We start from the raw sequence: 21847 nt of genomic DNA, 5'->3' as shown, positions 1-21847 counted from the left end.
AAAATACTTTTAAGCATTTGTATGACAGAGGAAAAGTGATGGTGTCGTGACTAGATTTTCATTTGAGAGAGAAACTTTGATTTACAGAAACTGTAATAGAAGTGATGATATCCATTTTAAGCAATTAAAAATGACTAAAAATTCTCAAAATACTTTGGTTATGAGACAGTTTCTTCAGAGAGGTGGCTCCTGACCAGAGAAGCCTATCATAGTCATCTGGGGAGGCACAGAGGGCGGGGAGAAGGTGGGAAGAGAGGTAGCAGTGACACGTGTGGATGGAAAGCACCCCTAAGTGATCCAGTACTGGTCCTAGCTTGAGAATCACTTCTTTATTATCTGGAAGTAACAGAGTTGAGAAATAGTAGGTGATTCTGAGTGCAAGTTGTCTGTCTTGGAGAACATTCTGTTGCAGATCGCTGCCTTGAAATATATCACATCCTTAGAGTTTGGGGGTTTTTGTTTTGTTGTGTTGTGTTTTGTTTCTTGGCTGCACTGCGCAGCATGTGGGATCGTAGTTCCTCCACCAGGGAATCCAACCTGTGCCCCCTGCAGTGGAAGCTCAGAGTTTAACCACTGGACTGCCAGGGAAGTCCCTGTCACATCCTTAGATTTTTTTTTCCTCACAATTTTATTTTATTTTATATTTTTTTCTTAACATTTTTATTGGAGTATAATTGCTTTACAATGGTGTGTTAGTTTCTGCTTTAGAACAAAGTGAATCCGTTATACATATGCATATATCCCCATATCTCTTCCCTCTTGCATCTCCCTCCCTCCCACCCTCCCTATCCCACCCCTCTAGCTGGTCACAAGGCACCTAGCTGATCTCCCTGTGCTACGCTACTGCTTCCTGCTAGCTATCTATTTTACATTTGGTAGTGTATATATGTCCATGCCACTCTCTCACCTCATCACAGCTTCCCCTTCCCCCTCCCCATGTCCTCAAGTCCATTTTCTAGTAGGTCTGCATCTTTTTCCCCATCTTGCCCCTAGGTTCTTCATGACCATTTTTTTTTTTTTTTTAGATTCCATATATATGTGTTAGCATTATGGTATTTGTTTTTCTCTTTCTGACTTACTTCACTCTGTATGACAGACTCTAGGTCCATCCACCTCATTACAAATAACTCAATTTCGTTTCTTTTTATGGCTGAATAATATTCCATTGTATATATGTGCCACATCTTCTTTATCCATTCATCTATCAATGGACACTTAGGTTGCTTCCATGTCCTGTCTATTGTAAGTAGAGCTGCAATGAACATTGTGGTACATGATTCTTTTTGAATTATGGTTTTCTCAGGGTATATGCCCAGTAGTGGGATTGCTGGGCCGTATGGTAGTTCTATTTGTAGTTTTTGAAGGAACCTCCATACTGTTCGCCATAGTGGCTGTATCAATTTACATTCCCACCAACAGTGTGTGAGGGTTCCCTTTTCTCGACACCCTCTCCAGCATTTATTGTTTGTAGATTTTTTGATGATGGCCATTCTGACCGGTGTGAGATGATATCACATTGTAGTTTTGATTTGCATTTCTCTAATGATTAATGATGTTGAGCATTCTTTTATGTGTTTGTTGACAATCTGTATATTTTCTTTGGAGAAATGTCTATGTAGGTCTTCTGCCCATTTTTGGATTGGATTGTTTGTTTTTTTGATATTGAGCTGCATGAGCTGCTTGTAAATTTTAGAGATTAATCCTTTGTCAGTTACTTCATTTATAAATATTTTCTCCCATTCTGAGGGTTGTCTTGTGGTCTTGTTTATGGTTTCCTTTGCTTTGCAAAAGCTTTTAAGTTTCATTAGGTCCCATTTGTTTATTTTTGTTTTTATTTCCATTTCCCTAGTAGGTGGGTCAAAACGGATCTTGCTGTGATGTATGTCATAGAGTGTTCTGCCTATGTTTTCCTCTAAGAATTTGATAGTGTCTGGCCTTACATTTAGGTCTTTAATCCATTTTGAGTTTATTTTCGTGTATGGTGTTAGGGAGTGTTCTAATTTCATTCTTTTCCATGTAGCTGTCCAGTTTTTCCAGCACCACTTATTGAAGAGGCGTCTTTTCTCCATTTTATATTTGCCTCCTGTATCAAAGATAAGGTGACCATATGTGCGTGGGTTTATCTCGCTTTCTATCCTGTTCCATTGATCTATATTTTGTGTGTGTGCCAGTACCATACTGTCTTGATTACTATAGCTTTGTAGTATAGTCTGAAGTTGAACCAAGTTGACACCTCGGAGATGGAGATATTTTGCTTATCTGCCATTCATTTCTATCAGGAGCAGTGTCAGTAAGGTGACCACATTTCCTGAACCAAAAGGTCAAAAGTATAAAAAAAACTTACGGTCTAAAAGCAGAATTGAATTTTAAATAAGGGTTGTACCAGAAATCATTGATCATGTTCTCCTCCTCCACATCACCTTTCGTTTTAGACCCATCTATGTACATATATCCAGTCAGCCATGTGAGGCCCTCAACAGGGACCCAATAGTCGATTTTTGCTACTATTACTTGGTAATAATAGAGTTGAGAAGTACTATCTGTGTCCCTCCCAAATTCCTGCTGACATCCTGCCCTCACTGGGAAATAACTTTTCAAATCTAATTTATCTATCCCTGCTCTATGTGCTTGATCCTGCCTCCTGAGCATCCTCCCTCCATCATCTGTACTCATCTGTAATTTCTCTCCTTTTTCTTCTGTCTTTGGCTCCTTCCTCGTGAGTTCCTTTTTCTCTGCCTAAAAACATTCTAAAGTGATTCCAAAACATTAAACTGCATTAAACAAAACAAACAAAAAAAATCAATATTTTATTGTAGCCAGATTATTCTACAGGATTCATATGGTATTTACTTACCTTGGCTGCCTACTTTTTAAAAATAATTAACAATCCTCTTTTATCATAAGTGTATTTCTCTCAAATATGCCCTGTTTTCTGTTTCCATAGCCCTTGCTGAACTCTTCACTTAGGGTCAGCAGACTTCTTCTAATGAATGGCTCTTTTTAGGCCTCATCAACTACCTTGCTCTGCCTTTGACAAAGTAGACCCATGATTCCAAACTTAAGCATGCCGAGGGCTTACTTGGAGTGCTTGTTAAGTGTAAATTCCCTGGCCGCATCCCCAGAGGTTCTGACTCAATAGGACTGGTTTGGGGTCTAAGAATCTGCATTTATGTGAGGCAAACCAGGTGAAATCTAATGAAGAAGGCATTCAATTCACACTCTGACCAACACTTTCTTCTTTTTAAAAATTATTTTAATTGAATGTATTTGACACACAACACTGTGTCAAGGGGTACAGCTTGTGTTAAGGGGTACAACTTGTTACTTTGATACATTGATATAATGTAATATGATTGCCATTGTAGCGATATTTATCATATTACAAAATTAGAGTACAGTATTGTTGTTTATATTCATTTTACTGTGCATTAGATCTCTAGGGCTTATTTACTACTTGTTGCAACTTTGTACCTTAAAATACCATCAGTCTTATCCCCCACCCACCACCAATTCTTTCTTGAAACATTTCCTGCCTTTAGTTTTATGCTACACTTCCCTGCTTCACCTCCTTCCTTTCTGATTATTTTTTCTTCAACTGTGATTCCTCCTTCTTTAACCTTTTAAAACTCATTCTTCTTGGTCCAACCCCTTTCAGGATGAAACACATCCTTTCATAGGGCTTCAACTCTATGCCAACACTATGTAAACCAATGCAATAAACTAAGTCATCTCTTCTGGACCTAAGAACTATATTTCCATACATGTCTAGCTGATCCCACAGGCTCATCATACCCCAAACTTAATGCACCATTAATCCCAAGAACTTGCTCCTTGTCCCTGTATCCTCTGAGGCAGCACATCTATCTAGTCACCCAACTGGAAAAGGCACCATTCCTTAACTCCTTCTACCTCACGCCATGTCGGTTCGTGAATTTAGCAATCCACCCCTAACCTCTCTCCCCACTGTTTCCAAGTGTAGGCTTCTGATGCAAACTGCGTGGACTATTCTATTTACTTCCTGAATGAGCTCTTACCACAGCCTTGCCTCAGACTTAACCCACTCAGAATCAAAACTGATCTTAACATTCCTCTGCTAATAGATCTTGGGAAAGTTCTCATTTATCTTTAAAACTACATACAAATCCATTGTCATGTCACTATGGAGTTTTATAATCTTACTCCCATCCACCCATCAGTCTTACCTCTTACCACTTCTTATCTCTTTTCGGTTTCTCTCCCCCATCCCTCCAGATCTCCTTGGCATTGTGACACTATTTACCTTCAAAATCTCTGCTCCTCTTCTTTTTTTTTTTTTTTTTTTTTTTTTTTTTTTTTTTTTTTTTGCGTTACGCGGGCCTCTCACTGTCGTGGCCTCCCCCGTTGCGGAGCACAGGCTCCGGACGCGCAGGCTCAGCGGCCATGGCTCGCGGGCCCAACCGCTCCGCGGCACGTGGGATCCTCCCGGACCGGGGCACGAACCCGCGTCCCCTGCATCGGCAGGCGGATTCTCAACCACTGCGCCACCAGGGAAGCCCTCTGCTCTTCTTTATTATGTTTCCTAGGCCAGAAATGTTCTGCTTGGCGTGTATCATCCACCTGTCAAGATGCAGCTCCCATGTCATTTCTTCATTTTCCTTCTTTCCTCAAAATCTAAGCTCCTCAAAGGCAAGGATGAATCTTTAGTCGTCACTGTTTATCTATCACCTAGCACCATACATGTTGGTAGGAGGAATAAAGAAGTGAACAAATGGTAAATGAATGAATGATTACTGAACATGGCCAGACAGAATTGTTCACTATTTATTAGCCAGAGACTTCGTTCATTTCTTTAGTTTAGTTCTTACCACACTTTGTTATATTTCATTATTTCCATGTTCAGATTTCTGGTCAGATTATACATTTCATTAAGAAAATAATCACATCTGATTTATTTTGTCTTTCTGGCATCTTACATATAAAGTGTCCACGGATGATTGTTAGAGAAATGACAATTCTTAAAGGAATGAGTTTTTACTCCTTCCAGGCGAGAATGGGAGAATAGTTATTTGTCGTTATTTTTTAAGCATGCTATGTAGTGAATACTATAGTGAGTTAGGCTCTGCAGGTGGAAGATTGGGTACCTGCCATCTGCCACTTACAATCCAACAGGTCCTTAGTTACCTTTAAAGTGATATGCCATCATTGAAACTCAAATTGCTTAAGTGCATGTGATAACTCACTGATAGTTTTATCTTCAGTATGCTTTCTCCTTTTGACTGAGTTTCTGCCACGATATTGCTGAAAATCATCCCACAGCGGGTGAAATGATTAGAACCATGGATGTGTAATCTGTTTGGTGACAATCCATTGGAACGGTTAACTTTTTCCTCCCAGTTATTCTTTTTATGTATTTATTTTTGGCTGTGTTGGGTCTTCGTTTCTGCGCGAGGGCTTTCTCTAGTTGTGGCGAGCGGGGGCCACTCTTCATCGCGGTGTGCGGGCCTCTCACTATCGCGGCCTCTCCCGTTGCGGAGCATAGGCTCCAGATGCGCAGGCTCAGTAGCTGTGGCTCACGGGCCCAGTTGCTCTGCGGCACGCGGGATCCTCCCAGACCAGGGCTCGAACCCATGTCCCCTGTATTGGCAGGCGGATGCTCAACCACTGCGCCACCAGGGAAGCCCCCAGTTATTCCTCATAGTAGTATAAATTATATTATTTGCAAAATTCAGGTAGTATAGATTACATTATTTGTGAAAGTAATCATTTCTGTGGTGACCATGAGGTTTCTATCACTGTTATATGAGTATGGCTGTGCTGAGTATATCCATGGTTGATGTTTTTTTAATGTTTCCCATGTACTGGCACCCTCTGTCATTCCCCTCTTACTTCATCTCCATTTTATAGACAAAGAATCAGAGACCCAGGAGGGGTGTACACCTGCACAGTCACACAGCCCGTAGGTGGCTGCGCCAGGCTGGACTCTGGCTTTAGACCCAGCGCTGGCGTCTGCTCGTGAGGGAAACGTGAGTGAAGCCTCTCACTGCAGTTGATGTCTCTGCTTCTCTGCCCACAGGGTAAAGAAGCTGAAGGAGACTCTGGTCGCTGTACAGCAGCTGGATAAAAACATGAGCAGCCTGAGAACGTGGCTGGCCCACATCGAGTCAGAGCTGGCCAAGCCGATCGTCTACGACTCCTGTGACTCAGAAGAAATACAGAAAAAGCTTAACAAGCAGCAGGTAAAACGTAAAACAATGGAAGGAAAGTTCATTGGTTCTTGAAAATCTGTCCTCCTGGCCAGAAGAGAGACATGATTGTGAGATGGTGAATTGGGATGGAAAAGCTAGAGGAAGCCGGGCAGGACTGGTGAGAAAGGGAAGGCATTGGCTAGAGAGGTGTTTGGGGCAAATAGGTTCCATCTCCTCACAAAGTTGACTCTTAAGAAGGTCTGCCATCTTAGGGTTAATGTCACTGGTCTGCCAAGAAGCCATCCTAAGATGGTAGGTTAGGTTGAGCTGCAATAATGTATCCAGAACAGTGCTGACAGTTTTGTGTATTTATTTGTGGGTCGCTAACTCAAAATCATGGACTTAGAAACGAGCCTTTTTCCTTTTTCTGCATACAGCCTTTGGAGAAAGATCACAGTGCATACTTTGAGTTTTTAGAGTCTAACATAATTTTGTTTTGCAAGGAGGACCGCATGACCTGCAGACCACATACTGTAATGTCATCTTCATGTGTGTAGCAAATACAGCACAATATACAACCCAGCAAAGCAAAAGAGGGTGACCCTGAAAAATACATACAGAAGGGATTTTCACTTCCCACTCCCCTTGCTTATTCTTACTCAGCACAGTAGACTCCAGCTGTCAGTAATAAACACCATAAATCCCCCCTAAGAAGTATTGCTACTTCATGCTTTTAGATTGTCCTTGAAAATTCTGCTTGCGCTCTGGTTATTTCCATTGCATTAAGCCATTATATTCAAGTTGCTTAACTTTAAAAAAAAATGTATAAACAGACCTATTTCTTCAGTCCCGTGAAATAGTTTATGTATTTTATTTTACAAAGAGAACAGTTATTAAAATACAGTTTTTAGGTGTTGGATGTTTAAATTAGCATTTATTTTTTAAGAATTTGTTAGCAGGACATTTTTCAATTTTCTGTAAGATTAAAACCGTCTGATGGATTCTCTGATGTTTGCAATTCTGATGATTAACTCTGGGGGTTGTAGTTGGCCTCCAGCTCCCCACATTCTCCTGGAGAACATGGTAATGATATCTACATGTGACAAGAGTTAAAATGCTAATGACCAGTATCGTAATTTAGCAAATGTAAGAAAATCAAAACAGTATCTAGTTAAGTATGGGAAATTGATTGTACGCATCTGTAGTTGCAGCCACTACTAAAACCCTAATAAAATGAAAGGTCAAAACCCACGATGGCAAATAGAACAGAAGAGAAGGTGATAGAGCTGCCAGACATCCGAGAGAATTTGGAAGGTGGAAAGTAGACAGATGAACAGTGATGGTGTTAGCAGAGTGGAGGATGGAGAAAGCTGATTCATGCCACAGAGTTCCCAAAACGCTCACCCAGGAAGTGGAGCTATCATGTCTGTGGGGCTTTAAAGGGAAGATGGCGTGAAAGTCTGAGAAAGGAGTGGTGAGATGAGCAGATTTCCCCTAAGCCCAGCTAGTCAGGCAGCTCTGTTTTGTTGACTCTCTGGAGAAGGCCATCCAGAGGGACTTGGGATTCGATGACACAGGATGCCATCTGTGCTGGAGCCACTCTGGTAAAAACAGAGGGATTAAGTGAAAGGCTCTGTGCCAAACCCCACAGCATCGCCTCTCACGAGGTCACTAGCCAGGCTTGTGCTGCAGCCAGGATTTACACGAGAGTTTCAGAATCCCATTCAGTTATTCTGTAAAAGTCCCCCTGCCCCCAAAATAAAGTGGAAAGGAAGAAATTACCAAAGTAGTAATGCAGAAAAAGAATTCCCAAATTGAAAATTTACACACTTCTAGAACACAAACCCTACAGGTGCCCAGGAAAATGAAAAACAAAGCTATTATGAAATTTCAGAACATGGGGGATAAAAGAAGATTTTAAGGCTGCCAAGATGAAAAAGTTGGATTTCTCCAAAACAATGATGGAAGCTAGTATACAAGGGCAGAATGCCTTCAAAAAAAAAGCTGAGAAAATTTTTTATGATTTAGAATAATATACCTGCCATTTAATATATAAAATATTTACCTTCTATGCACACATTCACAAGAAGCTAATGAAAGATATATGCTCCTTATACTGAAATGAGAGGAAAAATAATGTTCAACTCAGGAGAAGGAAGTCCCCAGGATGATGGTAAAGGAAAGTCCCAAATGACAGTGGTACTGCAACCTAGGAAGAGCCTGTCCAGACAGGAGAAGGGAGTCTGGGCGCTCTAAGAGGAACATTTCCAAGGAAGAAAATAGTTGAACCAGATGACCTGATGGACTTAACCATACTGGAAGGAGCTTTATTAGCACCATAAGAGAAAGAATAGCAGTTAGCAATATAAATTTTTTTTTTATTGGAGTATAGTTGCTTTACAATATTCGGTTAGTTTATACTATACAGCAAAGTGAATCAGCTATACATATACATCTGTCCCCTCCTTTTTGGATTTCCTTCTCATTTAGGTCACCACAGAGCATAGAGTAGAGTTCCCTGAGCTATACAGTATATTCTCATTAGTTATCTATTTTATACATAGTATCAATAGTGTATATCTGTCAATCCCAATCTACCAGTTCATCCCACACCTTCCCTTTTCCACCCTGGTATCCGTACGTTTTTGGTTCTCTACATCTGTGTCTCTATTTCTGCTTTGTAAATAAGATCATCCATACCCACATTTTCAGATTCTACATACATGCGTTAATATACGATATTTGTTTTTCTCTTCTGACTTACTTCACTCTGTATGACCGTCTCTAGGTCCATCCATGTCTCTACAAATGACCCAATTTCATTCTTTTTTATGGCTGAGTAATATTCCATTGTATATATGTGCCACATCTTCTTTTTTTTTTGGTACGCGGGCCTCTCACCATTGTGGCCTCTCCCGTTGCGGAGCACAGGCTCTGGACGCGCAGGCTCAGTGGCCATGGCTCAATGGGCCCAGCCGCTCTGCGGCACATGGGATCTTCCCGGACCGGGGCATGAACCCGCGTCCCCTGCATTGGCAGGCGGACTCTCAACCACTGTGCCACCAGGGAAACCCATGTGCCACATCTTCTTTATCCATTCATCTGTCGATGAACATTTAGGTTGCTTCCATGTCCTGGCTGTTGTAAATAGTGCTGCAGTGAACATTGGGGTGCATGTATCTTTTTGAATCATGGTTTTCTCTGGGTATATGCCCAGTAGTGGGATTGCTGGGTCATATTTTAAAGAGAAAAAGAGAGCGAGGGAGAGAGAGAGAGATAGAGAACTATTGATTTTAGAAAAAACAAAAAGTTATGTAAGAGAAGAAATATAACCATAGCATATTTTGTTGCTTAAATGTGAAAAGTATTAAAACTTTTAATAATCATGCAAACAAGTGATTATTGCTCTAGCTATAAGAGGTGTTAAAATAGTCATTGGAGCCCCGTGAGTCGTGTAGAAGTTTATTCCTTCTCTGCTGTAGAAGCACTGGTAATGTCTAACATTTAAAAATCAAAAAATAGCAATATACACATGTTACTTAGAAAAACAGAAGTAAAAACCAGAAGACAGAGCTACAAGAGATGGAAATGGTTGTTTCTGGAGAAGAATCAGGAGTGAAATGAAAAGGGTACTACTTCATTGGAAGCTTAGTAGTAGTTTTTGACTTTTTAATATATTAATAAATGTTCATATAGCCTTTTAATCAAAATTTAAAGGTAAAAAACCCCTGTACATCAGTAGATAAAATTGAAGACTTTCTGGATTCCAATCCTGGCCTCACCACTTTTCTGTGTGAACCAGAGCAAGGTAATGAATTCTTAACCCTCAGCTTCCTTACATATAGGTTGCTAATAATGAGTACATGACTCCCCGTCTTATTGTAAAAGGTTAACAAGAAAAGAACTTAGCACATTGCCCAGCATAAAGTGGGCGCTTAGCAAATTTTATTTTAATCATATCATATTTACTAGTTTCCTTTATGGAAATTGTTTGACCATGATTTTGTAAAAATTGTAGCATTTGGGGATCCATGTTTTAAAAGACAGATAAATAGTAATCTGTCTCCAAAAGGGAAAAATACTGACAAATATTTAAATGGACAGATTAAATTGGTAAGAAATACATTGTCTTCTGCTTCCCTATGTGGAGTTTCTGTATGTCTGTCTTGCCAATGTACTTAATTCTTATAGATTTAATTGGGCAGAAATATATAGAGACTTGAGATGGCTTCAGAGAATGTTTTGTCAGATTTCTCTGTGTTATAAATGAAAAAGAATGAATCCAGCGACACTATGTGACAATTTGAGGCCATCACCAATGGAAGTTAAAGCTGGGACTAAAGTTGTGATCTGTATTTGGGTACTTATATAATTATAAGACCCCTCAAGCCTTATTTTATACATTGATCTGAACAAAAACTTCTGAGCAGCACAAGGGGACCTTTCTCCCGTGTTTACTGTGCTAAGCTGGTCAAGCTCCTGGAGGTAAATCTCACCAAACTGGGGGGCCCCCACGACTGGGTCCGTCAGAGGCGTCCACACTGAGCCTCCAGCAGTCCGTCAATCTGAGTTCTGGGTTTCACACGCCAGCGCTGGTTCCCACAGTGGTTCCCCTTGTGAGTCTCCCCTCTGAGAGAGATTCAAAAGTATATGGAGGGGCTTCCCTGGTGGCGCAGTGGTTGAGAGTCCGCCTGCCGATGCAAGGGACGCGGGTTTGAGCCCCGGTCCGGGAGGATCCCACGTGCCACGGCTGGGCCCGTGAGCCATGGCAGCTGAGCCCGCGCGTCCGGAACCTGTGCTCCGCAACGCGAGAGGCCACAACAGTGAGAGGCCCGCGTACCGCAAAAAAAAAAAAAAAAAGTATATGGAGGAGTGATGTCACCAAGACAGTGGCATAAGCCTTTCCTGACTTAAGTCCCCATCACAAGAAGACCAACAAGCAACGATCCGTAGACAGGACACCATTGTGAAAATCCCAGAACCCAGGGTGAGGCTGCAGCAGCCCTTGGACAACAGAGACTGGAAGGACCACGTTAGAAGGTGAGAGGACTGGCTGCTCTCTGCCCACATCGCCTGCCCCAGGCTGGCACAGCACCGCACCAAGAGCACCCCAGCCTGTGGTTTCTCCAGCTGAAAAAGAGAGGCCAAGGTGGGGAATTCCCTGGCCATCCAGTGGTTAGGACTCCATGCTCTCACTGCCAGGGACCTGGGTTCAATCCCTAGCCAGGGAACTAAGATCCTGCAAGCCGTGGGGCACGGCCGAAAATTAAAAAAAAAAAAAAAAGAGAGGCCAAAGTGGACACCCAGCTCCCCCAGTATTGTCTGGTGCTTCCCAGGAGGCCCGCTTGGGTCTCTCCTTGTGGGGATCACTAAAGAAGGAAATCTATGAGGCTCAGTCACAGGGGATCAGAAAGAGATGGAGAAGGGGGGTGGGGCTTACAGCACCTGCACTCAGATCTTGGTGGACTGCATTCCTGCTTGCAGCTGCACCCAAGCAGAGATGCCAGCCAGCGTCTCTGCTCATCAGCAGAGACCAGCCAGTGACCCCGTCTAGCCTGCAAACTCAGTTAGCAGCTCTGCTTGATTTGGGTCCCCAGACAACTGGCATTACAGGCCTTGGAGCTCTTTCTACTCTCCGGCCTGGGCAGGGAGGCAGATTCCCGGCCCCACCCAACAGCTGAACACAGTCTCCGTACGCCCCGACCAGGAAGCCTGGCCAGAGAATCCAGGCCGCCATGGAGCCCATCCAACAGCCCTGCTTGGGCAGGGAGCCAAGCCAGAAGCCCTACCAACTGTTGAGCACAGCCTCTGGCCTTGCATAACCAAGGAGCCTGAACAGTGACCGTAGGCATCCTCAGAGCCCAACCTACAACCACAACCAGCCATGGAGCCCAGACTACAACTCTACTCAGTGGTAGAGTCCAACCAAGGGCCTTGTCTGATTGCTGAACACAGCCTGCAACCTTTCCTGTTCAGGAAGCCCAACCAGTGACCCCATCCAATTACCAAGCATAGCCTGTGACCCCACCCAAGAAGAAAGCTTAGACAACAGCCCAGATAGACCATGGAGCACAGTCTCTAGGCCCACTCACTGTGGGATTCAGCTGGCAGGCTCTCCTAACCAGAGAGCCTGACCAGTAATCTTGCCCAGCAGGGGAGCACAGCCAGCGGTCTACCTGACGGCAAAGCCTAGACTGTGGCGCTGCCCAACTCCGGGGCACAGCCAGCAGCCCTGCATGATCACAGAGCACGGCCTGAGGCCTCACCTGAACACAGAGTCCAGCCAGCAGCACCCTCTGGTCTGGGAGCACAGCCTGAGACCCCATCAAGAGCAATTGCAGTGAGACTTCCCTGGTGGTCCAGTGGTAAAGCATCTGCCTTACAATGCAGGGGACACAGGTTCGATCCCTGGTCAGGGAACTAAGATCCCACATGCCACGGGGCAACTAAGCCAGCGCTCCACAACTACTGAGCTTGTGCACCTCAGCTAGAGAGCCCACGTGCCACAAACTACAGAGCCCACGTGCCCTGGATCCTGTGTGTCACAACTAGAGAGAAGCCCACACACCACAACGAAAGATCCCGCGTGCCACAGCTAAGACCCGACTCAGCCAAAAAGAAATTAAATAAATAATAAATAAATAAATCTTTTTAAAAAAGGCCAGTTGCAGAGACCAGCTTGTAGCCCTGCCCAATCACAGGGTCCAACCAGTGGCACCGCCCTGCCAGGGGACGTAGCCTGTGACCTCACCCAGTCAGAGGTGACTGTAGGGCCCAGCCAGCAGCACCCCCAGGCCCACCCCAACCTCAGAGCATGAAATGTTTTCCAGGGGAGATTATATGTTAGATCACAAAACTAGTTGTAATAAATTCAAGAAAATGGACATTACATCAAGTATCTTTTCCAGCCACAATGATGTGAGACTAGAAATCAATAACAGGAAGAAAGCTGGAAAATTAACACATACATGGAAATTAAACAACACACTCCTGAACAACCAGTGGATCCAAGAAGAAATCAAAAGAGAAATTAAAAAAAATCTGGAGATAAACAAAAAAAGGAACCCAACATACCAAAACTTAAGGCATGCAGCAAAAGCAGTTCTAGGAGAAAAATTTATAGTGACAAATGCTTCCATTAAGAATAAATAAGGATTTCAAATAAACAACCTAACTTTATACCTCAAGGAACTAGAAAAAAAATGAAAAAACTAAGCCCAAAGTTGGCACAAGGAAGGAAATCATAATGAGTAGAGCAGAAATAATGAAATACAGAATAGGAAAACAACAGAAAAGATGAAAGAAACTGAGTTGGTTCTTTGAAATTATAAACAAAATTGACAAACTTTTAGCTAGAGTAATCAATTAAAAGACAGGACCAAAATAACTAAAAATTATAAATGAAAATGGGCACATTACAAGAAATACCAAGGATCATAAGAGATTACTCTGAACAATTATAAGCCAACAATTTGGACAACCTAGGAGAAGTGGATAATTCCTAGAAGCATACAACCTACCAATATTGAATCATGAAGAAATAGAAAATCTGAGCAGATCAATAATGAAAAGAGGTGGAATCAATAATTAAAAACCTCCCAACAGAGAAAAGTCCAAGACCAGATGGTTTCATAGGTGAACTCTACCAAACATTTACAGCCAATTCATCTCACTCTTCCAACAAATTGAAGGGAAAAGAACATTCTCAAACTCGTTTTATGAGGCCAGCATTACCCTGATACTGAAGCCAGATAAGGACACCGTAGGAAAAGAAAACTATCAACCAATATTCCTGATGAATATCGATGCAAAAATTCTCAACAAAGTACTGGCAAAAGGATTATACACTGTGATTAAGTTGGATTCATTCTGGAATGCAAGAATGATTCAACATATGCAAATCAGTAAATGTAATACATTACATTACTAAAATGAAAGATAAAAATCATATGATCATCACAATAGATGCAGAGAAAGCATTTGACAAAATTCAAATGATAATAACTCTCAACAAATTGGGTGCAGAAGGAATGGATCCCAACATAATAAAGGACATATATGACACACCTGCAGCTAACATCATACTCAGTGGTGAAAGACTGAAGGCTTTTCCTCTAAGATCAGAAACAAGACAAAGGTACCCACTCTCACCAATTCTATTCAACATAGCACTAGAAGGCCTAGCCAGAGAACTCAGACAAGAAAGAGAAATAAAAGACATCCAGCTCAGAAAGGAAGATGTAAAAATTGTCTCTGTTTGCAGGTGACATGGTCTTATATATAGAAAAATCCTAAAGACTCCACCAGAAGACTTTTATAACTAATAAATTCAGGAAAGTTGTAGCATACAAATTCAACATACAAACATCACTGTGTTTCCATACACTAACAATGAAGTCTCTGGAAAATAAACAAAGAAAACAATCCTATTTACAATAACATTAAAAATAGTAAAATACTTAGGAATAAATTCAACCAAGGAGGTGAAAAATCTGTACTCTGACACTATAAGACATTGATGAAAGACATTGAATAAAACACAAATAAATGGAAAGATATTCCATGTATTGGAAGAATTAATATTGTTAAAATGTACATACAACCAAAGCAATGTATAGATTCAATGCAATCCCTGTCAAGATTCCAATGGCACTTTTTACAGAAATAGAAAAAAATCCTAAAAGTCATATGGAACCAAAAAAGACCCCTAATAGCCAAAGCAGTCCTGAGAAAGAAGAACAAAGCTGGAGGTATCATACTTTATGCTTTCAAATTATATTTCAAAACTATAGTAATCAAAACAATATGGTACTGGCATAAAAACAGACACATAGACCAGTGGAACAGAATAGAGAGCCCAGAAATAAACCCACACATACACAGGCAACTAATATTTGACTAATAAGAATACTCAATGGGGAAAAGGTAGTTTTTTCAAAAAATTGTTTTGGAAAAGCTGGATATTCACATTCAAAAGAGTTAAACTAGACCTCTGTTTTACACAGCTTAGAAAAATTAACTTGAAATGGATTAAAGACTTAAATTTAAGACCTGAAACCTAGAGCAAAACATAGGGAAAAGGCTTCTTGACATTGGTCTTGGCAGTGATTTTTGAAAGCACAACCAACAAAAACAAAAATGAATAGGTTGGACTAAATCAAACTATAAAGCTTCTGCACAGCAAAAGTAATGATCAACCAAATGCAAAGGCAACCTAGGAATAAGAGAAAATGTTTGCAAACCACATATCTGATAAGGGGTTAATATCTAAAATACACAAAGAATTCCTACAAATGAATAGCAAAAAATAAATTATCCAATTAAAAAATGGGCAAACGACCTGAATAGACATTTTTACAAAGAAGATAGTCAAATTGCCAACAGGTATGTGAAAAGATGCTCAGCATCACTAATCATCATGGAAATGCAAATAAAAACTACAATGATATATCACCTCACACCTGTTAAAATGGCTATTATCAAAAGCCAAGAGATAAAAAGTACTGACAGGGATTTGGAGAAAATGGAACCCTTGTACACTGTTGGTGGGAATGTAAGTTGGTGCAGCCACTATGGAAAAGAGTATGGACGTTCTTCAAAAAACTAAAAATAGAACTACCATATGTTCCAGCAATCCCACTTTTGTATGTATCTGAGGGAAATGAAATCACTATCTTGAAGAAGACATCTCCACCCACATGTTCACTGCAGCATTATTTACAAGTGAATACATGTAAACAACCTAAGTATTCATCAACAGATGAATGATAAACAAGGCGTTGAATTTGCCCAGAGTTCTACCATGTGAAATCTTCATATTAACTGCATAGAATGTAAATGCAAAATGTGCATTATTTTTTCTTTTGAGCTTTTAACTCAATTTACTCAAAGTATTCCATTATTAAAAAGGAGGCCTGTTGGTGCCATGTTTTGCTTGCCCTATTCATCAAGGTCCTTAATGTATTTTCCTTTTCTTTTATACAGTTCTCGAATTTGCCTAGCTTTTCTCTTGATAATTCCTCAACTTACTCAGGTAGCTGGGGTTTATATTCTTGTATGTATATTCTTCTTCCTGTTTTTCTCCTTAACACCATGTTCTAATGTCTTCTATACAAACTCTAGCTTATTGTTGAATGCAATTAACAGTGCCTTTGATTAATTTTGGAGATTTCATAAACTCCATAGACACAAGAAAATAAATTCTCTACAATATTTCTATTTGACTAAACTGTCATTTCAAATCTCTTGCATAACCTCTCAGTTGTATGGACGTTATCACAGGAATTGCTGGTCTAAAAATATAAAATAAAAATATTACAAAAATTGAACTTTATTATCATATTTCATATCTTCCTATTTCTGTCCCACATTTAAATTTGCTCACTGAGGAAGCTGCTGATGGTAACGATGCCATACATGACAGAAAACCTAGGTCCCTTAAACCATGGTACCTTTTAATGATGGGGGCATGAACTGTTTAAAACAGTTTGTAGATCTTTGGAGATCAAATCCCAGTTTTTAAGTGCCAGCTCTTAACAGGAGCACTTGTATTCCTTTGACTGATTGATCTATGGATTGGAATGGAAGAGATATATCTGTGAAGTAGAGACTGGGGCAAGATTCATTTTTCAATCACTAAAGAAGCTCATTTTACTCAATACAGTTGATGTCTCTTTTACTTGTTCAGTTGATATTTTGGCTTTGCTCACATAGCTAAAATATTTCTAGATTCATTTTCTCATACTTTTGAGGTTGCCGTGTTTTATAAAGGAACTTGAAGAAACTTCATGCGTTCAAGGAGATGAAATATTTGTCAAGGTTTTGCCTAACCATTTCTGAGTCAGTGAACACTGCTGCAGTTTCTCCCATGTGTACGCAAGCGTTTGAATGAAGCATGTCTCCTTCCCTGCAGGAGCTTCAGAGAGACATAGAGAAACACAGCACGGGTGTGGCCTCTGTCCTCAACCTGTGCGAGGTTCTCCTGCACGACTGTGATGCCTGTGCCACAGATGCCGAGTGCGGTTCCATCCAGCAGGCTACGCGCAACCTGGACCGGCGATGGAGAAATATCTGTGCCGTGTCCATGGAAAGAAGGCTAAAGTAAGCCGGGCTGTGCAAACAGTTGTGAAAGAGGAAGGACCGAAAAAACAAAAAAATGTACCCAGAGTGTCTATGGTTCACTATTTGCTTTTGGTTGCAATGTCCAAAAATAGCCTTGGTTTCCCAAAGTTGCCGTCATCTACATTTACTTGGGAAAATAAGTACGTATAAAGGTCATATATAAATATAACAAGCCAAGTTACACCTGACCTAACAGTTTAAATATAATTCAGAGAAATTAAAATACGCCCTTGCTGAACAAATATAATGTTACAGAATTGCTGCTCTGGAAACCTAACATTCTTTCATGAAAAAGGAAATAATAAAACAGAGAACTTATGTTTAAGCCCTTTGAAATTCAAGGTGGTTAAAAAAAAGAGTGATGTGTTAGAAAATTATCTCAGTGACTTAAGGCACATAATCTTTGTGCTCTCTGGGGAACTCTTGAAAGGATAATGTTTATGTTGCCATCATCGGTAGATTTTGATAAGGGTAAGTTTGACATTGCACTTAAATGGATTTTCAAACCTTAGTATTAGTTCAGCGGAAGCTGGTGTGAGCGGAAGCTGGTGTGAGCGGAAGCTGGTGTGAGCATGCATTGCGGGCGCGGTGTTGTACTTTTAAACTTCCTTGCGCATCATACCCAGAACACTTCACACCATGTGCTTTTTGTCTTACTCAGTTTGACGAATTCCAAATCCAGAGCTGCAGGACGTGTGTTTAAACACACACACACACGCACACACGCATGCACAGCTGTTTCATCTTAGCTCAAACAGTTGTTTCTTAGCTCAAACAGTTGTTATTTTTTGGCACCCGGTTGCTTGTTTGGGGCACTCTTAGTCCTGTTGCAGGTAGGTATCAGACAGGGTTCTGGAGCACAGTCTCAAGCAGTCAGATTCTGTTCTTTCATTTCTGTCTCAGAATTGAAGAGACGTGGCGATTGTGGCAGAAGTTTCTGGATGACTTTTCTCGTTTTGAAGATTGGCTGAAATGCTCGGAAAGGGTAGCTGCCTTCCCCAGCTCTTCTGGAGTGCTCTATACAGTTGCCAAGGATGAACTAAAGAAATTTGAGGTGATTTTCAGTTTCAAATATTTCATCTTTATTTTGCTACAAGAGTAACCAGCTGGTAGCTGGTGTCCCAAGACCTAAACAATCCGTTTACCCACATATTATTTGTTCAAACAGCTAGGTGATGACTTTCTGACCATCTTTATTATTACCTCATAAGTAGGCAAAAAAGAAGAGAAAGGAAGTTTTTACTTTAAGATTGTCAAGAATTACAAATAAAGTAGTAATGCTCTTCATTACATTATAGAATTATTCAGCTCTATTAGTAAACACGAATCATGATTCCCTCCAAAAGATCTTAGCATTCTTTTGATTTCATAATTTTTTACAGTCAACCTTCTAAGATTCAGATATGATGGTTTTCCATACCAAAAAAAAAAAAAAAGGTCATGAAGAACCTAGGGGCAGGACAGGAATAAAGACGCAGACTTACTAGAGAATGGACTTGAGGATATGGGGAGGGGGAAGGGTAAGCTGGGACGAAGTGAGAGAGTGGCATGGACACATATACACTACCAAACGTAAAATACACTACCAAACGTAAAATAGACAGCTAGTGGGAAGCAGCCGCATAGCACAGGGAGATCAGCTTGGTGCTTTGTGACCACCTAGAGGGGTGGGAGGGAGGGAGATGCAAGAGGGAGGAGATATGGGAATACATGTATACGTATAGCTGATTCACTTTGTTCTAAAGCAGAAACTAACACAGCATTGTAAAGCAATTATACTCCAATAAAGATGTTTAAAAAACAAAAAACAAAAACATCTATCTGTCTTTCAATGTATTTTCTTGATTTTGTTTTTACCTAACTGGAGCATAGATATATATGTATTTTTTAATCATTGATAAAATAGAATTGGCTCCAGAATTGATCAAATATTTTAAATCATAAACCATCTCTAATTATAAATGAAGAGCAATGCCATTCTTGAGTCACCAAGATTTTTCAATTTTATAGAGACAAAAATAGCAGCAGTATAATCGTATTCATAAACAAAGGAATCATTCAGTAACAGATTTTAGTTCCTTGCCATTTGGGGCACTCTCGAGGCTTGCTCTGTCACTGTGATAGGATGAAATCCTGACGTCTCAGCCCCTCATTTTCTCAGAGGACCTGACGTAGCCTTAAGCTGACCATTTTTTAATTTGAAGTTTCTTTTCCCATCAATGCCCACTGATCGGCAGTTGTGTTCTCAGATACACTGACAGAGAGCAGTTCTGATGCTTGAGTCTTAACAAAAATCATTCTTGGTTGCTAAGTCTGTCCCAAGCTCCCTGAGATATTTTAAACTAAGACTAAAAAAATCCAACCAAATTCAGCTGGATTCATTTTTACCTTGTGACGCCAATTAAACCAGGCATTTTTTGAGGCCTGGTATGAAGTTTATGAACTAAACAGGAAGCTTAGTTTTTGTTCTTGCGGAGTTTAAAATCTGCAAGTCATAGATGGGCAAGTCATGAATCTATAAAAGTGTTCAAATAGTATGTGAAATAAATAAGAGTTATTCTGATGTCTGAATATGCACTTATATGTAACTATACCACGAAATTCCAGGAAAAAAGAACCCTATCTAAAAGGTTTTCCCTTAGAAAAATTCTAGTAAAAAGCCACAATAAATTCTGCAGTAGATTTCAGATCATCCTGGTGTGAACCAATGCTAGTGGAAATATGCTTGTACTGCATCTTATTACACTCAGCTTCATAAAGGTTAAACCTTCTATAATTGGCTTACAGTACAAAGCAGATTAAGTAAGATCCTTGTTGATGCTATTTTAGACCCTCAGATTTTATGGCAAAGTTTAGCCATGTAGTTAAGCTTATAATGCTATATAGTTATATAGCTAGTTATAATGAATGATTTTATTACTTATCTTTGTAGTTAATTTTCTTAAGAGACAGAAATAAATTACAAAAACAAAATTTTGTTTGAGGGTGGTCTTTGGCTGTTCAATTGCACAAGTATTGGGGACAGATCTGGGTGTGCTGGGGTACCCAGCCACGGTACCCACGTTCAAGCCAGTGAGAACACATATTCTGTGACTTCCAGTAACAGCAAAAGCTGAACTTACCTGACCACTTCCTCTTCTGGGGAAATAATTTAAAGTTTGTAGAATACAAGGTTGGATTTACTCGGATAAAGGCTCTTAAAGCAGCTCTCAGAAGGAAAACCATTTCAGAGGCAGAAGTGTGGTGACATGTAAATAGTGTGACAAGCCAAAGGAAGCAAAACTTGGGGAATTATATGAATCCAGTCCAATCAGTTATACAATTTTCTGTCCAATGCCAGGATGAAAATCAGTCACAAATCATACACGCAAGTTTAAAATAAAAAAGCTTCATTTTATTTTGGCCAAATGACTCTTATGCTAGGGTTATGCCACATTACAGAGAAAAAGAAGAGAGTGTATTTTACCTGCAGAAACTCTAAGCTGTGCATGGGGTAACCTCCGAAGTAAATAGCTGCTACTATGTAAGGTGTCACATCAGCTCTAAAACGTTTTATGAAAACTGAGTCATTCAGGGGGGCAACAAAAAAGAAATAGAGCATGTTCCACACTTTTTTTTACTTAGCTGTTTTTCTTAAAAGTTAATAATAGCTTGCATTTAGAAGACCTTCTGCAAAAGGGAGTTTTATTTTTTTTAATGGACACCAGAATTGAGGCAATTTCTGGATTTCTTAGGAAATAACATATTTTACAAATTAAAGAGACAGTTCTGTGATATCTTTTCTCAGTATGGACGTCAGAAATTTTGAACATTTTAAACTCACATTTCAGCATACATACATATTTATGTAATCAAGTTTGCTTTATAGGAAAGTTGTTTTCAGGCTGTTAATTATTTTAAAAGCTATATTATATATGTGTATGTGTATGTTCTAATGTATATATTATATACGTATATGTGTACATGTTATATGTATATGTGTGTATTCTATATATGTGTATATATCATATGTATGTGTGTGTGTTCTCTGTGCATGTGCCTATATTATATATTTATATTGTATATGTATTTGTGTATATACATATATCTATTACTGTTTACCATTTTCTTTCATATTTTTGTTTGATCAACTCCGTTTCCTTAAGCCACACAGATTATATTACTTTACTCTAACAAGTGGAAGTATATGCTGGTCAGAAATTGTCTTTTCCCGTTTTGGGGGGAAGAGTTGACTTCCTGCTCTGCCTGACCTCACAATGTGAAGCCCAGACACCCTTGCTGAGAGCCCTCCGCTGATCTCCCTGTCTGATGTGCCTCTCTGTGGTCTTAGGGTTTCCAGCGACAGGTCCACGAGACCCTGACCCAGCTGGAACTGATCAACAAGCAGTACCGCCGCCTGGCCAGAGAGAACCGCACCGACTCGGCCTGCAGCCTGAAACATATGATCCACGAAGGCAACCAGAGATGGGACAATCTGCAGAAGCGTGTCACCTCCATCTTGCGCAGACTCAAGGTCTATACTGCGCCTGCTCTGTAGCCTAGAGGCCCGGAGGACAGGATCG

At 40.4% G+C, this 21847-nt stretch overlaps 1 protein-coding gene across 6 annotated transcripts in view; it reads left to right on the top strand.

The window, feature by feature from the left end:
- Positions 1–21847, top strand: part of SYNE1 (spectrin repeat containing nuclear envelope protein 1) — a 451782-nt gene that overhangs the window by 401429 nt on the left and 28506 nt on the right. For 5 of the 6 annotated variants that reach the window (XM_067011034.1, XM_067011031.1, XM_067011032.1 and 2 more), the window contains 4 exons: positions 6053–6215; positions 17077–17264; positions 18189–18339; positions 21616–21798. In XM_067011034.1, coding sequence (XP_066867135.1) covers positions 6053–6215; positions 17077–17264; positions 18189–18339; positions 21616–21798 — 685 coding nt within the window. Of the gene's footprint in view, positions 1–6050; positions 6216–17076; positions 17265–18188; positions 18340–21615; positions 21799–21847 lie in introns of all 6 variants that reach the window. The other variant, XM_067011035.1, reaches the window with a different exon arrangement.

The sequence above is a fragment of the Kogia breviceps genome, chromosome 13, assembly GCF_026419965.1.
Source record: "Kogia breviceps isolate mKogBre1 chromosome 13, mKogBre1 haplotype 1, whole genome shotgun sequence".
NCBI classification, from domain to species: Eukaryota; Metazoa; Chordata; class Mammalia; order Artiodactyla; family Physeteridae; genus Kogia; species Kogia breviceps.
This window is presented reverse-complemented; position numbering and strand designations above follow the sequence as displayed.